At 38.1% G+C, this 19,945-nt stretch overlaps 2 protein-coding genes across 3 annotated transcripts; both read right to left on the bottom strand.

Annotated features, from left to right (window-relative positions):
* Positions 1 to 112: 112 nt before the first annotated feature.
* LOC103717483 (uncharacterized) lies at positions 113 to 5,174 on the bottom strand. Of its 2 annotated transcripts, none has more exons than XM_008805894.6 (2): positions 3,962 to 5,163; positions 113 to 506 (listed from the first exon to the last, which is right to left on the bottom strand). In XM_008805894.6, the coding sequence occupies exons 1-2, from the start codon at positions 4,715 to 4,717 to the stop codon at positions 300 to 302; spliced, it is 963 nt and encodes a 320-aa protein (XP_008804116.1). In that variant the 5' UTR covers positions 4,718 to 5,163; the 3' UTR covers positions 113 to 299. The 2 variants fall into 2 exon arrangements, with proteins under 2 accessions (XP_008804116.1, XP_088558558.1); XM_088702432.2 differs by lacking the exon at positions 113 to 506 and adding an exon at positions 2,483 to 2,922 and having other exon boundaries at positions 3,962 to 5,174.
* Positions 5,175 to 8,517: 3,343 nt separating this feature from the next.
* On the bottom strand, positions 8,518 to 17,858 carry LOC103717482 (autophagy-like protein). Its single transcript, XM_008805889.6, has 11 exons — positions 17,582 to 17,858; positions 16,482 to 16,524; positions 16,157 to 16,210; positions 15,833 to 15,896; positions 15,122 to 15,178; positions 14,058 to 14,164; positions 13,942 to 13,980; positions 11,371 to 11,459; positions 11,129 to 11,207; positions 9,464 to 9,511; positions 8,518 to 9,009 (listed from the first exon to the last, which is right to left on the bottom strand). The coding sequence occupies exons 1-11, from the start codon at positions 17,761 to 17,763 to the stop codon at positions 8,929 to 8,931; spliced, it is 843 nt and encodes a 280-aa protein (XP_008804111.2). The 5' UTR covers positions 17,764 to 17,858; the 3' UTR covers positions 8,518 to 8,928.
* Positions 17,859 to 19,945: the final 2,087 nt, after the last annotated feature.

Genomic DNA, 19,945 nt, shown 5'->3' with positions numbered 1-19,945 from the left:
AAAACAAATCATTTCTTTGTGTTATCAGCCATTGGTGACAGGCTTGCTAGTTGCTAGCACGGAACAACGTCCACGTACAAGTGTACTCCACAGACCACAAGCAACTTGCATCTCCATAATAACATTATCATCAATATTATAATCTTCAAAAAGACGAGGACAGAAGTCCACATCGACAGAGCTTGGTACAAGAATAGCACCTACAGAAGACGCTTATTTCCATTGGCCAAGGAAGCATATCGCTGTATAATATTTAGACAGCTCTCTGCAAGGAGAGAAGAGGGGGGGTGGGATTGGTTTCAGGAAAGCGTCTTTCGCTCATTGAACCTTTGAAAAAAGGACTTTGATGCTTCATAGGTAGACCAACAAATAGCAGCCGCTGGTGCATGGAAAAGCATCCTGGGCTTCCATCCGCTCATGAGCCCGGTATACCCCTCACGCCTTATTATGGTTCGGATGACCTCCCGTATAGAGCTGCTAGAAAATCTGTCACAACCACAAACACCCTGTCCAACAACAATGGAGGATTACAGTCTAATCTTCAACCAAAAAATAAGGGGGAAACAAGGTGATATTTGCAGCAGTAATGATCGTTTGATTCTTGAGTAACCCAAGGAAGAAAAAAACAAAAAAACAAAACGAGTTACGTAAAAACAGTTAATAAGCAAATGATCGATAGAGTTCTGAACTGACTTAAAAACAAGGCCTTAACACTACAGGCAATGTCCATAAAACTGCTGACATCTTAGCAAGTATCATTTTCTTTAGGAATGGAAGTATTTAGCAAGTCAAAGGATTGTTTGATCAAGTTCTATCTTATACTAGATATAAAAAAAAATAAATCCAGAACTATAAATGCATTAGTTGCTTGCTTCATCCCAAGAAAAGGGCAATATCACCATTCCCACCTATCGAACAGTATCATAGCACTAATGTTCACCCTTTTAGGCAGAAAACTCCAAGAAGGCTATCTAATTCGACCAAGGCTATAACCACGAAACTTGGGCTGATTTTGGGGCTGATCATGTGTGTCACCTGGACTCTGGATCTTCGACAGATGTTGGTTTGGAGTTTGGACAGACTGACCGGTCAGAGTTTACCTATTACAGCTTTACAGGGGTAAACAAGATACAGAACCCTCTGAAGAATCATGTGGTTAACTGGGAGAACCTTTCCCCAACCATGCAGTACTAACACCAATAGACAGGCATAACTGACATATTTTCAATAATTTGAGTCATGGTGGCTAATATCTGCTTACATCTGGGTCTTTCAAGCAATGTATTAACAAAACAAGCTGCTTACATCTGGATCTCTAGGCATGACCTGTCCCTCAGAATTTGTGGGGCAGCACCGCTAGAAGATGGAATTCTTGGAAAACTGAGATCATAACCACCACACTCGAAAGGTCCTTTGGCCATCATATGCTGCGAGGCAGGCAGGCACTCCAGCAAAATTCCTAGATCGACACTATAAGCTCAACTGGGTATAAGAAATGGTTGTGCCACAAACTCGTTTATCAAGTATCTCAAGCAAGTCTGTATTATATAATGGAATATTTGAACCTCTAGGTATTTTCATGATCAGAATTGTTCATTTTCTTTCTCCTCTGTTTTTGTGTTTGAAAAATGAATGTGAACATATAGTGTGCGATCAAAGAGTAACCATGGATCTGTTATATCTAAGAATACGAGTACATGACTCTCTGCTGGTTATGCACTTCCAAATACAGCTACTACTGAAACATAGAGAATCAATATAATATCTAACATAAGTCATAGAAATCTATCAACTTAGTTTTTGATAAGGTAATTATGCCCTACTTTTCAGTCTTGGGTTAGAGCACACCAGAAGTTTTAACAATCGAAAGGACGCAACGTTATCTATCAGAAGATATAGGATTCGAGGAATGAAAATATCTATTAGTATCTTGTATGGTATAACTAGCTTGCATTCCTAAGCACAACAATTTGATTAGGAACTCTGAACAAGTCCAAGGCTAGCTCATAAGTAAAATCCATTAAGGCAAGTAGAATCCAATGTTTAAGATCCACTTTTGCTATCCATTAGATCAATTAAACTGTGTCACGCTGGTATGCTGACATAAACAAGATTTCCTTTATTTGTATACTTGCATTTTGATAAAGTCATAAGAAACTAGAACAATCACAAAATAAAGAAGAACAAAGGAAATGCGGTAAAAGAAGAGTAAAGATAAAAACTGAAAATAAGATATTCACTTGAATCATAAGCTACTGTGTTCATTTTGAGAAAAGAGATAGTATGCTAAATAATGTAATTCATTGTACAGCTCTTCAACACTTATTATGCTGCTCACATGTAGGACTATTATATGTCTTACTGGAGCTCAATTTACACATCATCTTAGATTCAGTTATCTTTTCATATGTTGAAAAAGCATTTGCCTAAACCCAACCCAATTACTCCCCCCACCCCCCCCCACCCCCAAGAAGAAGAAGCATTTCTATTTTTTTTTTTTGGTTTTTTTTTTTTTTTTTGGGGGGGGGGGGGGGGGGCAGTAATTGGGTCTCTAATTTACACGAATGCATGCATTTTTTATTTTATGAAATCATGGATCTCTAATTTCCATAATTCCAGGAACCATAGTGCAATATCCAATCAAGTTCCACCAATAGGTTATCATGACATGCATCATCTCAGAGAAGGCTTCCAAAATTTCATATTTTTGAGGACTATCCATTTGCTTTTCTTCTTATATATGCAAACAAAGTTTGTATTTGCTACTAGATAGTACTGTCATAATCTTACTAAGCATGCTCTGTCTGACTAGAAACCAATACGTGAACCTTCAGTTTTTACTTTCCAATTTCAAATATATGAAGAAAGAAAATGCCATGATGACTTGATGCAGAAACACGACACTCTGACTATGGAACCCACCTGTCACACAGAAATGAGATTATATTCTTATTAGTCATACTAAATTTAAGTATATCTGCAATTGTTTTTAGTGTTTATGCATTCAAGTAATTTATAGAAGTGAAATCACAACCTATCTACTGCAGTACGTGATTCCTATAGTTCAACTTTGGCAAGCCGTTGATACACCTTCATCTTCCTCATCTTTTTTCTATTAAATTCTTTATCCCTTGTCACATGTAACTTATGCTTTGGCTTCTAACACTGTACAAGATGGAAAAAAATCCAAAACTTTGTTTAACGATTTCATTATCACATATCAATAACTAATGGATGATTCTGCCCGAGGAAAACTGTCCTGAGGTCTAAGTATGAGCACAACATGTTTTGTTTGGATCTGACAATATCTCCATAAGTTATGGATAAACTAACAAGGAATTGATTGAGCAGTTGTTTGCAGTAATGAGAAGATATTCTCCACCATTGGTTACAACTCATATCATTCCACTACGCAGAGAATTTTACTTTATAAGTCATAATTTTATATTATTAGAAAAATTACCATTTGTAAGGATTCCTACAAATTTATTTAGAATAAAGTTCTCTGATGTTGTGATCATGTTAAGATTCTGTCCTTGAAAAGAACAGAATAATCTTTTATCAAAAAAAAAAAAGAAGAACAGAATAATCATTCTATTCTCTTTATGTTATTCGTAGTTCATTATGAACGTCCACCAAGCATTGTTCTCTGTAAAGGTGGATTTGTCCGATATTGTGCAATTGCATGCTATGATGCATGGTCAACCCTTTTCAACTTTCTCGAAGAGCATCATCAGCAACGGCCTCCCCATGTTCTACAGCTTCATTTCAGGACAGAAACAACCATCTCTTTTTACCAAGAAAAGAAAATCAACCATCTCACTCAGTAATCAGTGCATACCTCCAAAAATCAAACTACGATTTCGTACAATATAAGACCCAAAACAGGAGCAACAAGACACAGAAAAAAAAATCAATTTTTAGATTAAAGGCTTTGATAAGTTCAAGTTAAAATCTTTACCTGGCACTGCAGCTGGGTCTTGACCACATCGAGTGGCGTGGTAACTACCGCCGCCAAGGCTCCCGCAGCAGCCCCAGCTGTGGCATGCACGACAAGCTGCTCATCATTCGCGCTATCCGGGGAGACCTCCGTCAGCCCCCTCTTCGCCGCCTCATAGGTCGCAAAGTGGACCGCCGTGAAGGGGGCGTTCATCAGCACCGTGGTCCGATACGAAGCATAGAACGCCCTGATCCCCTCCTCCCTCAGCACCCTCCCGACGCAGTCGGCGAGCCCTTTGTACGGACTACTCTTGAGCTGCAGCCTCTGCTTCACCGTGTCCATGGGCGTGAACACCGCATCACTGGCCACAGTAGCGACCACTCCCGACGAGGCATGGGCGACCGGGTTGTTGGGGTTCCCCTGGGAAAGGAGCTCCTTCGAGACCTCGTAGACGGAGAAGTAGACGGCGTGGGCGGGGCCGGCACCGAGGCCCATGGCGGCGAGGCCGCGGTAGAGGCCGAGGGGACCCTCGTGGCGGAGGACGGAGCGGAAAACCTGGCGAAGGCCGACGCGGGGTTGGCAGGGCGGGGAGCCAGCCTGCATCCGTGTCTTGAGTGTGTCGACGGGGAACATCGCGGTGTGCTCGACGATGCCGGCAACGGACCCGGCGACCATGAACTGCCAGAAGTCGAGGCCGTCATGGGAGACCCTGAGCTCGCCAGCGGGCGCCGCGGGGAGGAGGTCCGGCGTCCTGAACTTTGGCGACGCGTCGGCCATGGAGAAGAAGAAGAAGAAGAAGAACAGCGAGGGTTGGGGTTCGGAAATCGGAATAAGGGTTAAGGTTAGGGAAAAAAGGATCGGGGGAGGGGGCGAATAAAAGGAGATGGAATTGGGATGGGATCGCTATCGGGTTTGTCACGATAGACGGTGATAATAATTTAGGGGAGGGGAGGGGAGGGATGGGAGGAGTCACATCGGATCAAAAGGAGGCGGAGAGTCATCGGAAGGAAGGGGATGGATGGGATTGGATCGTAGCGGAGAGAGAAGGGGGACGGTGGTGGCTGGAACTTTCTTTCGTCTAATCTGGCTTTCTTCTTTCGTATTTATTCTTCCGTCTCCTTGACGCTCTTATACTATCGCTGGTCTTTTCTCGGTGTCCAGGTCAAAGCAGGGGAGGGAGAAAATGGGAGCTGCCGCCTTTGAGGCCAGGATTTTGGGTGCGAGGCTTCCAACATGTTACCGGTTTTCTCATGAAATTAAAACAACCAAACAGGTGGCAAGTTTCTCTGCCTAGAAATATGATTCCTGGAAAACAAATTCCTAGGAAGAGGATGCCTAGGAAAGTATTTTTGGCATATTTGGTTGACCATGGGAAAGTGACAAATTTCCAAGGTGCTTATGTTTGGTTGGCCATCCACTTTCCTAGGAAAGTTATATATAATTCCTATTATGCCCTTAATAAAAATTAGGTTTTTAATGCCTCTTTAATGCTTCTTTAATACTGAAGGGACTTTTTGGGAAAAAGTAAAAATGAAGTGATTCCCGCCTCATGGGAAAGTAACTTTCCCATGTTTCTCATGGGAAAGACTTTCCCATGAAATGTGGGAATCACATTCCCATGGGAATACAACTTTCCCTTCTCTCTCCTTTGAAAACTCCAACCAAACAAGAGGCATCTCATTACTTTCCCGTTGACCACACTTTCCCCCCTTCTTTTCCCGCGAACCAAACGAGCCCGAAAGGAGACGCATTGTGAGGACCATACAAACATATATTTATTTAGTTCTATGTTAATTATTTATTGAATAGATTTTGAATACACAATCAAAAAATCTAAATAATATTTTTTTGATTAATTTTTTTATATGAAACCTTAAATTATTATAAATAGTATCAGAGTAGGCCTGGCTCATAATTTATATTAACTATGGAATACTACAGCACAAATTCATTGGGATTGACCACAAACCGATCGTGGTACTTGTAATTAGAATAAGTTTGAACTTTTAGTCCGACGAGAATATCATGACTTAAATGGAGAAGTATGTGAGAATCTGTGCGGGCGTATGTTTAATCTCATATTGGTTATTTGCTGGATAGATATTTGATACTTATATGGGATCAAAAAATCCAAATAATACCTTCTAGCTAGTCTTTTTAGATAAGGCCACACATATTACACAAATATATGAGCCCATGACATCATAGAGTATTGATTATGAACTCATTTCCGATGGTTTTTAATTAGGAGGCATGTATCCCATAACCTTGTTCTTGAGCTTTAGTAGGTTCGACTGCAAACATAAGAGAGACATGGTACGTTACAGCCGGACAAACAAATTGCTCTACCGATATGTATGCGACGCACATACATGTACATGTATAAATTTAGTCCGCTTTCCAAACCATCTTGGACGATTTTTACTAAGCTTTTACGCCACATGCAAGCAGTTTAATTTCATCCACTAATTACACCAGTAATAATAGACAAGCAGATATATAGTTGATTAAAACGTACCATATAGAGTCTACATTTGGTGAGATTGGATAAAGAGTGGTTCATATCATGACCATCAACATGTCTTCTAATTAGGACCGTTTCCATTTCTGATGCACATCTTCGTATGTGTCCTAAAAAAGACATGGGCCTTGATAATGGCAGCATATCAGTGAGAAGATCCCTTCCGTTTCTCGGAATGGCCACTTATTCCGACGTCCCACTTCTCACTTCCCACTTGAAACGCGACAACCATTAAAAGTAGTCAAGAAAGCTCGATCTCTTTTCTCTTGTCCGTTTTCTCTTCCAATCCAAATCCCAGCCACTGTGCCAGTCTCTCTCTCTGGCACTATGCATCTCCCAACGGTGAGTGGAGATAAAATCTTGGCCCAGGGATGTGGTTGCGCGCCCCAAAACCCGTGCCCTCCACACGTTCCGAAACAAAATGTTTCAGAGGAGGTCATCATCTCGCCAGTCGCCACCTTTCTTCCGTTTGCACGGCAATACACTCGAACCCACGCCTCGCATTGGATTGCTGAAGGATTGATGACGACTCCTTCCGAGTAGAAGAAGAACAGACTCCCACGCCTCTCTCTCTCTCTCTCTCTCTCTCTCTCTCTCTCTCTCTCTCTCCTCTTCCTCTCCACAACTTTTTCTCTGTTGATAACTTGATATTATTCCCTTGTCTGTTCCTCCATCAGAGGTGTCGACATTATTTCAGCAGTCTTGTTTTATAGGTTGCTGTAGTTGAGTTTTCTCTCTTGTCAGAATCAAGGTCAAAATTGAAGCATCAAAAAAAAGCTGTCAAGCGCAAGGGTTCTCTTGTGGTTCATAATAGTCGCAAGAACTTGCCAAGATTTTGGAAAGAATTCAGAGGGAGAACTATTACCAAGTTCTCTATAAACAGAAATATTATCACCATTAACATAATAGTAATTTCCAATGAAGGAGTATTTCTTGATAATTTGTGAAAATAATGAAGAGCGGGTGATTGGAATAGACATGGTATTCTTAGTGTTCTTGATTATTTCAGTTATCAGATAACAATTCAGAGAATCATTCAGGTTAGTGAAAAACCAACCTTGGAGAATATTGTTAGTATTGTGCTTTTCGACAAGGCAAAGCACATTCTACAAGAATATCCCAGAATCAAGTCTAAAATATTTTGACTTAAAATGATGAAGAATAAGCGAGGATATAGAGCTGGCTAGTAGTCAATGTCAAAGCCATGTTAGTGACTGAAGTATTGATGGAAAGTGGGAGGAGAACTAAGCAATACTGGTGCGCATCAATTTAGAGTTTAGGTTGTACGTGTTCACTTATAAGAATTGATTGAGATTGAGCATGAATTTGTGATATAACTATTACAAAACTAAAGAACTAATAGCCACTAAAATTATACATGCAGAAAAGAAAAATGGAATAGAAATGGAATGTTGTTTTAGAGAACCAAAATGATGCATTTTGGCATTTAATTCAATGCACAGATAAACAGAGAATCAGACAAGAACACAATTAACATATTTTGTAGGAAATTTTTTAAGTGTTTAAACAATCTCCGCCGAACATCGTTGGAGACAGTGATAAGACATGTTAGTTTTATGGATCAGCATGTGGGACCAAGCATGCAAAGCATATACCTGAGAAAGTCCCATCCATTAGAGAGTTCAAGATTCTTTACCATGGAGATAGAAAATGTAATACGGAAGGCATTAAAACATAGACAGAAAAGAAATTCGTCAAATCCAGCATGTAAAAAATTTATGATTGTTTACCTTCGAATTGTAGGAGATCAATAAAGATGGCCTAATTAATTTGGATAATGCATTGTAATGCATCACTATAATTTATAATTCAACAAGAGCATCAGAGTGGACATGACTTTCGTGAATCATTTAAATAGGGATGTTAGAAATATATATCCCACAGGAGCTGTCCTGTGCCTCTTGGCCCTCTTTGGCTTCAGATCAATTTTATCACCAATTAAAAATCATTATGCTTGAAACTTCTTGAGACTCATCACAGCCCAGCTATGAAGGTGAATCTCATCCAAAGTACCAACATGAAGTCATGATTAATGTAAGAGATCCAACAAGACAAGGTATTCCACTTGCAGGGGCAGATTTAAATTCCAAAGAAACGAATTAAAGCAGAAACATGGCCATGAAGAAATACACGGCAATTGAGAAATCAGCTGTTCAACTAAAAGAACAAAAAAAAAAAAATCACCCATCATTTCTGATAACACTACGTCAGATAAGGGTAGAAAAATACTATCAACGCTCTAATCAAGAAAACGACACAGAAAAACAAAAATATCGACTATCAATGACAGCCTCTGTGGCACACCTCAATATAGCAAGTGAGCCTGCTAATAAATACCAAGCCATTCCTTCCAATTGCAGAAATTGCTGATCTCTCAATTGGCTGTTTGCGTAGATGAGTAAATCCACCAAGAGAGCTCCATGAGAAAGTTGGCCAAATGTGTTTTTCAGTGGTTCATAGGAGCATAAGAACCTCGGCCATCTCTAGTGTGTCCTCGGAATCTTCTTACTAAGGAACCAAGCATACTCTGGAGAACAGAGTGAAATATATTAGAATGTTAAAATCAAATAGACATTGGTCAGTTGCATCACATTTCAACTAGATAAATGCCTGCACACTTGCAACCACAAAGTAGTCAACGGCACTTGCAATGTACAACACCCAACTGCCAGAACATGTTAATTAGACATGAGCCTCCTGGATACATCTCCCAAATATGGGTATCATAAGAAAATAAAAAAGTTAATTTTTGGTGCTCATAATATCTGCGCAGGAATTCTCATTCTGACTTGCTACCATAGATGTACCAAGAGGAAAACTACAGATAACCTGTTCACAAACATCCTGACAGAATGACAGCCACAAACAATTGAACAGCTTCAAGCCTTTTTAATTAAAGTTATATGCCGTACTCTCGATGCAATATGCTGCTCTGGAGGAGTACTTCAGATTACAAAAATAAGATTATGATAAGAACTCACCCTTGCTCTTTGGGGCAAACTGAACCAAAGCTCCACGTTCGGTATAGCCTGAAGTAAAGGGAAAACAAACATTATAAACCAACCATACAACTATCAAATCTTGCATTACTATGCACAAATGTGCACAGATCTATAGGAAATGATAATACGAGAGAAAAATAATATCCCTATTATATCCTGCTATAGAAATCAAATTTGGTTTTGATATATAGTTTCATCCAGCTATTAATTGCATTAAGATGGACGCCAGAGTTAGCATTAAGATAGAATGTTAGATTTGATTAGACTAACATTAAACCAACATAATATCAAGGAGACTAACATATAATGATCACTGCTCAGCTTGAAGTAATCTGTAACATTCATTGCATTTCAGGACATGCTTGTCCCCCTTATCTCGAGGGAAGGGAGGGGAACCACCCAGGAAAATTGCTCGTGTTGAATACTTGGGGAAACATCGTTCTCAGGTCTCATATTGTGAATCTCCTCTACATGGAGGAGGGTGCAAATACTGGGCTATTGCCCAGTTCATGCAATAACAGTGAAATTGATGTAGTAAATCGATCAAAATCTTATGCTGTGTCCAGATATTCCATGAAATCACAAAATTTTATGACGTTGAAAGGACTTTGAAACTTCTAATTTAAGTTCCATGAGTTTTGGCTTCCCATCATCTCAGAGCTTTTCAATTTGGAACTTCCTTTTCAGAAACTCTGCTCTTATTTTTTCCTTTCTTCATCAAGCAAAAAAAGAGAACCTCATGGTTTTAGAACTTCAAACCCCCAAAGTTAAGAGGGCAAACTTAATCATGGAAAATGGAAATTGAACTGCAGCATGAAGAATATTTCTCTATGAAATTCACGGAAGACCGGAAGATGCAATAGTATAATGATTCTATGACAATAACTGTCCTGTTTGTCTTTGTTTGCACATTTTTGTGCTTCCAGTTTGACAACCTGCAGAATAGCAGCAGGGTGGATTAGCAAGATTAAGAGAATGAAGTCACAAGGTCCTTGTCTTACAGAGCTAACATGTGTCTATTAGTTACAATGTGGCAATATGCCTACATCGTATTCAGGCTAAAATTCTAACCTTCAGCATGTGACATTCTTACCGTACATCCTTATTCAAACTTTAAAGTGCGTGAAGGAAAACCAACATGAACTGCTTTTCAATATGATGATGGCATATGCATCCATAATCTGAGCATGAGTGGACTCATTTGTGCCAGAATCTCAACTAAAAAAAAATATATCTTCTTCACAGCGAACATCAATACCTAACATTTTAAATAAATGTTATCAATGTTTATAAGAATTAGAAGGTCTTGTATTCTTTCTTGCCCTCCAACTGAAATGGAACAATTTGCTCTCTTGTCAAGTCATAAAACTAGTACATTTGCAACTAATGATATGGATGCGTACATGCTCGAATAACCATGTCACTATCTAGCACTTGACTTCAAACCATAAACATATGATCAATGTATATCAAGCAAATTGAAAAATTGTGCAGATAAATCAAATCAGAAGGCATTTGCATGGCAAGTCATCCTAGCGAAAGACATGTTCAGAATCTATTTTTCTAGAGCAGTTTCTATGCATAAATAGTCTACGTAAAATTATAAGTAGAGCGCAATATTTGAAGTGATAGAAAAAGCCATACTTCTGCACCATGAATTCCGAGGAAGAAAAACCTGTAAATGGTGCCAATCAGAATGTAACCTCCTACAAGGCATAAGATTCTGGAAAAGCAAAGCAATTTAGTCAATGAGGTTTTGCAAAAGCTCATTTATCGAATTTGTCTGATGCCGGATTAAAGCAACTATAGGTGGAAGCTAGGTGAGTAGTTCTACCGCTTATGAAATATAAAGCTTACTGAAAGTGGATAATACTCAAAAGACCTACATGATTATTAAGGTACCAAACCAGCCCAGCCCATTTCCATTGACAGAAATTACTTTAGCACAACCGGATGGATGCCTAAGCACTGTAGCCTGCAAAGCAAATATGTTATATAAGTTATAACCATTTCCAACGTCTTTTTCTTTCTTTTGTTTGATGATCTGTTTAACCAATCACATGGTTGATTATATTAAGCAAAAGGAAAACATTGAAAAAAAAAGCATATTCTGTGAAATGGATCTAGTCTCTATCCTCGTGTTGCTTGTGAATAAAACTTTAAAAATGCCTAAACCTTATATAAACTTCCTCTTTGTTGGTAATATTGTCATTACTAAAGAAAAATGTTGCAGATTTTTTTCATAAAGTCAGGATCGGCTCTAGATCTGAGCCATCTCACTAAGAAAAAGCTCCGCAACTAAGCATTAATATCAAAAGAACAAGCATCCTAGAAAGTATATATACGTAGGATCAAGATCCGCCAAACCAATACCGAAATCCATACCGGCATATGGGTTGATACGGTATCGATTTGGTATCGTATCAACACACGGTATGCTTGGGCATGCCGGTTCTGTACCGGCACACTCATTTTTTTTTTGAGTTTTTCAAGTTCAATTAATTGGTAATCAATCTTTTTTCATTTTTCAATGATTTTAAGTCTCAATTGATATTTTTGATATTTTTTAAGTTTCTATAATCCCGATTTAATCTAAATGATCCATCTTGTTTTTTTAAAATGATACAAAATATAAAATGATTAGTGAGATGTTGCATGCTGCAAGAAGCAACATGAAATATCCTTAAATCAAGTAGAAATAAAAAATATAATATAATATAATTAATTATATATATTTAAAGTACAACATACATATCAATAGTTAAAATCTTGTCGAGTGGTGATACCTCTTATAGATATCTAAATCATTAGCATAGTCAGACAGCACATCAGCCCACCTCTCTAACCAAACAGCGTTGTAATCTTATATGTTTATCCCATAAGGAACGTAAGAGTTATAAGCATTCTCGGATCTCTCGCTGAAGCTTTGGCTCTAAGAGGTGTTTTCTGGCTGATAAATTGACTGATAAAATGGTTGTAAAGCAGCCCATCCAAATAATTATTTTTAGGATTAATTATATGTTTTTAATTATTTTTAAATTTAAAAACTATTTTTAGATATAAATATTTTAAAAAATTAATTTCAGCTCGGATCCATGCAGAACCCAATAACGGATGCTACATATATTTTTCTAGGCTCATGGGCATACATCAAAAGCTATTTATTTCTCATTTTTTTAAACTTAAACTTAGGCCATTGTGCGCATGATCGCATCAAAACTTAAATGAATAGACGCCAAATTTTGCTGGAGAATAGCTTGCATACCCCTAAATACGCTTCTGATTTTACATTTTTTTTTAAAATTTTATTTTTTTATTTTTTAAATTTTTTAATCCAAAAGTGTATTTTTAATTTTTAAAAATTATATATAATTCGAAAATTAAAAAAATTTTTATCATCGTGTAGATCATCCATAGATCTACAACATATAATAAAATCAAGCCCAAATTAAAAATTTTACATGATCTTCCTTTATTTTGCAAATTTCAAGCTATTTTTTCAAACCTTCCCAAAAAATAGAGGAAATGAGATAGAAGAGAGAAAGTACACCTTATTTAGGCTTGAATCTTCCTTCAATCGCGCTGAATCAGTGTGATTTCGTAAATTTGAGGGAAGGAAAAGTCGTTTAAGCGTCTTAAGGCTAAACGAAGCATTCCTAATACCTCCTTAACAAAAGAAGCAAAGGGGAAGGGTGCCTGGTTCCGAACCGGGTCGACTCAATGCAAATTGTCTGTTGGCACCGAGTTCGAACGGAACCGGCCGGTTCGGTCCGGTTCCGGCATTTTCCAATCGGTTCTGGGCTTTTTTGGCTGGTTCCGGTCGGTTCAGGGCTGGAACAGATTTTAATGGGCAAACCGATCTGGTTTCCCACCGGGTCGGCTCGGTGCAGGCCGAACCAGGGGTTCGGTCCGGTTCGGCCTACCTTGTGTAGGATCCATCCTGAACGGTCCGGTTCGGCCTACCTTGCGTAGGATCCATCCTGAACGGTCCGGTTCGGCCTACCTTGCGTAGGATCCATTCTTCTTAAAGTTATTTAGAATGTTCATACTGATTTTCCGAAAGAATTTATGTTCTAAGGGGGCAATGACATCTTGCTAGCCAACAGAAGGGTATGGACCTTTAAATGGGTAAAGAGGTTTTTACTCACTATATCTCACAATGAGCAAATAAGTGGATATTCTACCCACTTTATTTTATTACTTTTCTTTTACTACAATACACTTGGGATGTATTTCTATGATCTTCTCTTTGAATATCCACTTCATTGCAAATCAGAAAGGGTAAAAAGAACTTTGTTCTTTCTCTCACAATAGTCACCTTTTGAGAAACAGACAAAGACTAAATATTGCCCACTTTATTTTCTTAATAATCATGAACAATAGAAAAAACCACATGGATAGATAACTTCTCTCCTCAACAAATATTACCTAGATACAATAAAAAAAATTGCACTTACATAGTCACAGCTTCCTGATATGTTCAGTGAATTTGGTACCTGGAATGGGAACATGGAGGTGTAAGGAATAAGATATGAATATTTGCAGAAGCCTGCCAAAGAAGGGAACAACTCACTTGGGTTTTAACTGAATCACAGAAAACTGAAACAGAAAGTGAACAATTCTTTTCCAGGCTATTAGCTGACATCCTAATAATGACACCCCTTTCTGGATCATTTTCATCTGTCAATGCAATTAAATAAAAGTTAAAAACTTGCTCAAATTTAGCCGTTCTCACAGACAGAGAGAGAGAAGGAGGGAGGGAGCTCAAAAGTAGAATCAGACAAGTGATTTTATTAATAATAACAAGTTGATAAGTTCGACTAAATGAGAGGAAAGGAAAACTTTGTGGCAGAAGCACAGTAGAGAAGCTTCAGATATAATGTATAAATTGTTGCAAAATAAAGGTGCCGAAAAATAGATAGGACATAAGACTAAAAGAGTAACACAAAGTAAAATCAAGAGGTGCTATCAATTGATTTGTCCAATTATTTCATGGTTGGAACCTTAGCATTTTATCTATAATGAGGGTGCCAACACAGTGACATATACTGCAATCAGCCTGCGCTTTTTATGTACTAAATTTATAAAGATGCATTCGGGTTTCACTATGAGAGGTTGTAACTGAGTGATTACATCACTTCTTCCTACCGAAGAGAAAAACAAGTGCATCCATTAAAACTTTCCACTATGGGATAGATTTGACTAAATTGGTAATTGTGCAGACAAACTAATTTCCAATATCTCCATGTTATGCAAGAATCCATACTCCAATTTTTTAGGATCCATGAGATTCGCCGACATCTTCTATTACAGTTATCTTTCAGAAATTTCACTCAACAGGCAACTCAAAGAATACACAAGATTCTTCCAAATCAATATAATGTGTAGTTGTTTAGACACTTCATAGTGGAAGGCACCAAAGAAATTACACATGTCGATAAATCATATTAAAATTAAAAAGAACTTCTAGTAATTAAAAGTAATGACCCTGGCAGCCATCTGACTGATAGAAAACTCAACAACTCAAGTGATATGATAAATAACTGTGTGATGTATGGAAACAAAAATAAGCATGTATATATGTATGCATGAATGGATGTATAAGTATATACATGCAACATGAGTACTTAATATTACCAATGAGAGCAATATTCTGATTTGGTAACCCCCCAATAGTTGTGCAAACATGATAACCTGCATAAGCCACCATTATCAGTTAAGCTCAGTTATATCATGGTGCTTTTAAAAGCAATCATAAAGCTAACTGAAACATCATCTAAAAAAAAAAAACAGAACCAGTAAATTCAGATGCAGGATTTATCAAATAAATGGTGTGAATATTGAGGAGCTTATAGTGAAGTTCGAATATAATAAAGGGAAAACAAGGACATGATAATCAGGTACAAATAAGATAGGCTCAACAATCATGTTGGCCTTATTTATTCTTCATTGACCATTAGTTGTTTTTTTTCCATCATAAACTTATTTGATTGATTTATTGCAAGAAAAGGCTCGTTCTGCCAGATGTAGAAAACATCTAATTTGTTCACATTATCAACTCTCACCATTGTACACTGCCCAACAGCATTTCTCACATAACTGGTACATGCCCATGAAAGCTAGTAAACCACGTTGACAGAACACTGATGGATGATCCTTGAAGAATGAATCAGTAGAATTTGCTTCTTGGGGTACTCAGCACCTCTGTGTGTGTGTGCGCGCGCGCGTGCACTCATGTGCATGGTCATAAGAATTTGCTTGATAGAGTCCACCATTTTAGACATTGACACAAAATCCCATAATGCTACAGCAATTAGCTCCAAGATACCCAACAAAAAAGAAGCCTACCTCCTATGTTGTTTGCCACAAGTGCACTGCACTTCATGCCACAATGTGAAGGACCTCCACAGTCCTATTACAGGCAATAAAGAAAGAATCAGCAAAGTTGGCCATAAGAAGATAACAGTATTAAGTAAAGCAATTGGACAAAAGAAAGATGACAAATAGCACAATGAATAACACAGAATTATAAATAGCAGCATTGCTCACACTGTCATCTTAAAACTTTTTAAGATAGCAATATCCAGTTGCTCTAATTGAAATAAGATATTAAAGCCAAGCAAAGAAAACTGGCCTAAAGAAGGTGGTGAGAGCCCCCTCAGAAGCCATTACCTGGCAACCAAAACATCTAGGTGGATTGTGGTTGAATATCATCTGATCGCATAGCTGTTCACATACAAATTGATGAGCTGAATATCAATGACCTGAATAGCATCAAACTTGAGGAGTTCAATTTGAAGCAATGTGGTTTATCTAATACACCATCCCAGAGATATACATGAACTACTCTCCTTGAAAGTTAATATCATGGTCAAGTAATCTAAAGTGGACAAAAAATTTCAAACATTCACTTGTTACTTTTAGCAAAGAAGTACACAATGTAATAATCATGAACATATGAAAGCTCATACTAAGAAGGTAACCTGACAAGGCCAACCTGAAACCAGAGCAACGTCTCATTTACTGCTACCTTGTAAAACCTACAAAACACAACCTCGACGTTATATAACTGCATTATATTTGTTGTGGAACAATGAAATATTCTGGAAATTTAAAAGAATTAGACAGCTATTCCATTCTTCAGGACAAAACTGTGGTGCTGACCCAGAAAATATAGATGCAACTATGCTGTGCTTTAAAATTGAGAAGTTAAAGATCATACACTCAAAAAGAGAGACAAATTCATTCTTTGAAGTAGCATAAATCCCATATTAAAAGTAAGTATTCCAAAAAATAAGCCCACTGGTTATGCTAAGCAGTAGAAGAAAGGTGGAAAAAACAAGGTTTCACATTCTAGAAGCTATCAACTGGAGACTGAAAAATAAACACAGACAAAGTATAAGAGGAATAAACTAATATGGGGTGGCATTTTTTAGTAGCAAGGTGATGAGTAATGAAATTTTACCACTTTGAAGTTGATTTTGATGCAAGTATCTTCCCTACATAAATTTAAAACTAGAATTTTGAAAAACAAAATTAAGGTATAGATTTCCATAAAAGGTGTCATAGTTCAGAATGTTAATCCGACGTCCCATCTTCTTTGGAAACCAAGCAGCAATGCATCGCTCTTCTAATCTTTTGTTGCAAGAAAGGCCAACAGAAAATTAAAGTTCGAAGCATACTGCACAAGTTTCACAATCCCGTGTTTCAAGAAGTAGTTAGAAGGCAAGGTACATTGAAGCTCGATTATTTCAATGGCCTCATAATTGCCTCCCAAAAAGCAATATCAACTCAAATTTTTATCTTTTACTTAATATGGTTGTATAAAATCATCCTTTTCCAGATTTCCCCAGTGGATTTCGAACGCCTACTAATTCCAAGGCCAAATTTTTAAGAACTTATTCCTCTATTTTACACATCCAGTCCCACCAAAATTCTGAGAAAAAGGGGAAAATAATTTAAATTGAAAAAACCCAGTTGAAGAGAAGGAATCCAACGTGGATGCGATCCAAATTCCATCTAAGAAAACGAAAAAATCTACAAGAAAAAGAAATAGTCCGATGAAAAAATGGGATCTTTAGGGGCGAGGAGAAGTACCCATCTTCGCTGAGAACACCGTGGGGGTGTTTAGAGGTGGACGACGCCAAGCTATAGTTATAGACAAGGTTGCGGCGTCGAACGCTAAGCTCGCACGCTCCTCCCGCGAGGGAAAGGACCGGCTCGAAGCACAGAAGCGATGCGGCGAGAGCCCAGAAAGCGATACGGCATCGCGCCGGCATCTCCGAGGCGGTTCTTTGCGGCGGTCTCCGAGAGCATCCGAGTGGAGCGGAGCCGAGAGAGAGAGAAAGAGAGAGACAGGAGAGCAGGAAATAAACGGGAGACAGACTTATCAGTATGCGGTCGGGATTGGTGGAGACGAAGCACCAATCCTACGGTGCCAAACTTATGGGAGCTTGGAGATTCGTCCGTTGGGATCGATACTTCAACCGTCTGATTGACGTAAGTAGATTTTCTAGGTTTTTGATCAGCTATCCTTTAAATTAAAGTTTTTTCCGTCCATTTCGGCAATGATTACTATCATAATAACAGTAGATATTTATATATAAATATATTATTTATATATTTTTTTATGTAAAATTTTAGGATAAGCCACCATAGCAGAAATTGATACCTAATACTTACATACAACTGATAAAGCCGGCAAATTTATTGATGACTTGAGAAGAGTTGTAGCATTTTTATAATTAACATCCTCTACAGTATTTATATTGTTAACTTTACACTTATAAACTGACATGCAATAATATTATACATTTGGATTTTTCTATAACACTAAGAAGTCAGCAATTCCTTCGCTGACGTCCTTGTAGATGGTAGCGTTTTGCAAATGACAACTTATATGATGTAGATGTTGTTAACTTTGATTGACATGTATACAATATTAAGTAAATTGGGGAGACAAGGTATCCTTTGGTACTACTTGCCTTGTAAAGTTGTGTCTCTTATAGATGTCTGTTGCTGATTTTTTTAGAGAGTAATACTGCATGAATGTAGAAGCTCTATTGCAGTAAGAAGGATGGAATTGCCAACTTGCTCTACATCCAACAATACTCTTCTTCTTATTCACAAATTCTTTCCTACAAGGAGTGCAATCACACAATTAATTATGAGTTTGAAACTTTATGCATCTTTATGAAATCAAATTGCACCTCCAAGATTGTCTCATAGATGAAGAGAATCAACTATAACAGGCAAGATCTGCTGCAAAAGATGAACATGATGTCATGGAGAAGGAGCTTAAAGCATTTGTATCACACATCCGTCCATATAAAGAGCACCACAACTCGTACATCTTCAAGTTGTCATTATCCCTACTTTCTTGATCATCTAGAATGTTTTTTTTTTTTAGTGTCAGAATAATTATCTTTTCTGGTGGAAAGAACTAAAAATTAGTTAATTAGCTATGGAAAATCAATGTCGTTATGTGGTGAATTTAAGATGGTGAAATTAGCACCACTGCTCGTTATGTACTGCAGATCCCTTCAATGTTGGAGGTAAAACATCAATCTCTCTTTGATGATGGTTTTTCTCCTGAGAATGATATCAATGTTGCTCAGATTCAGTACAAACAATTCTTATATAGGCAATATTAGCTCTTGGCTCTATAATTCTTCTCATTTTTCACTCAACACCATGTTTGTGGTTGACCTTTGGTTGGCATGCCTCTTCCACCATTTGTGACCAACTCAGAGACAGGCATGCGTTACATAAACGAGCCTCATGCCGGAATGACTCGAATTCTTTCAGTTTTTTCAATCCTCATTTTTTTAATTACTTACAAATCTATGAATTTAGGGAGACAAAGGTTAGGAGAAACAATGGCAAAAAATTTTGCAAATCAGAGTGTGGCTGCAGAAGGTAGTCAACTCTTCGATATATCGGTTCCGGGTGTGGAGTTGCGGGCCGCTTGGGCGGACCTTCATCATGTCCGGTGTGTTTTACGGGCTAGTTCCATCATAGTGGAGGGAGACTCGGCTACCATCATCAGTTGGATCCAGACAAGCCCAAGGAATAATAGTTGCGTCTACCCTTTGCTCCAAGATATCTGGGCAATGGTGGGAGATAGAAGGGCCTTTCAAGCCAAACATGTGTTTCGTGAAGCTAATGAGATTACGAATTGGGTGGCTGCTTATGTAGCTAGTCACTTTGGTAGTACCTTATGGGTTGGTGATGGGGAGTTGCCCCTATCACTTCGCAATATTTTGTTTTTTGATTTTATTGGGTGTGTCTGTACTCATCAGGTATGATCTACTTCACTCCTTTTGATTTTGCTCTTGCTGGACGGATAACAGGTAGGCAATGCTAAGCAACTTAGATAAAAGAGAATGACAAAGTTAGAGGGCTATTGTTTACCGAGAAAGCAAGCGAGTACGAAAAGCCCATTGGTTTTGGAATTTCTAG

The sequence above is a fragment of the Phoenix dactylifera genome, chromosome 8, assembly GCF_051530095.1.
Source record: "Phoenix dactylifera cultivar Ajwa chromosome 8, Ajwa_hap1_PhDact_Kaust_v1.1, whole genome shotgun sequence".
Lineage (NCBI taxonomy): Eukaryota > Viridiplantae > Streptophyta > Magnoliopsida > Arecales > Arecaceae > Phoenix > Phoenix dactylifera.
Note: the sequence above shows the minus strand (reverse complement) of the source record. Positions and strands in the feature narration are given on the sequence as shown.

Excerpts from the sequence above, each read along its gene's own strand:
- LOC103717483 (XM_008805894.6), bottom strand. The coding sequence starts at position 4,717 with ATGGCCGACGCGTCGCCAAAGTTCAGGACGCCGGACCTCCTCCCCGCG. Across the intron at positions 507-3,961 it reads AGACCCAGCTGCAGTGCCAG|GGTGTTTGTGGTTGTGACAG; the intron begins GTAAAGATTTTA and ends GTTGTTGGACAG.
- LOC103717482 (XM_008805889.6), bottom strand. The coding sequence starts at position 17,763 with ATGCCGGCGCGATGCCGTATCGCTTTCTGGGCTCTCGCCGCATCGCTT. Across the intron at positions 16,211-16,481 it reads AGACGTTGCTCTGGTTTCAG|CTATGCGATCAGATGATATT; the intron begins GTTGGCCTTGTC and ends GTATGTGAACAG. Across the intron at positions 9,010-9,463 it reads GTTTGCCCCAAAGAGCAAGG|AGTATGCTTGGTTCCTTAGT; the intron begins GTGAGTTCTTAT and ends TCTGTTCTCCAG.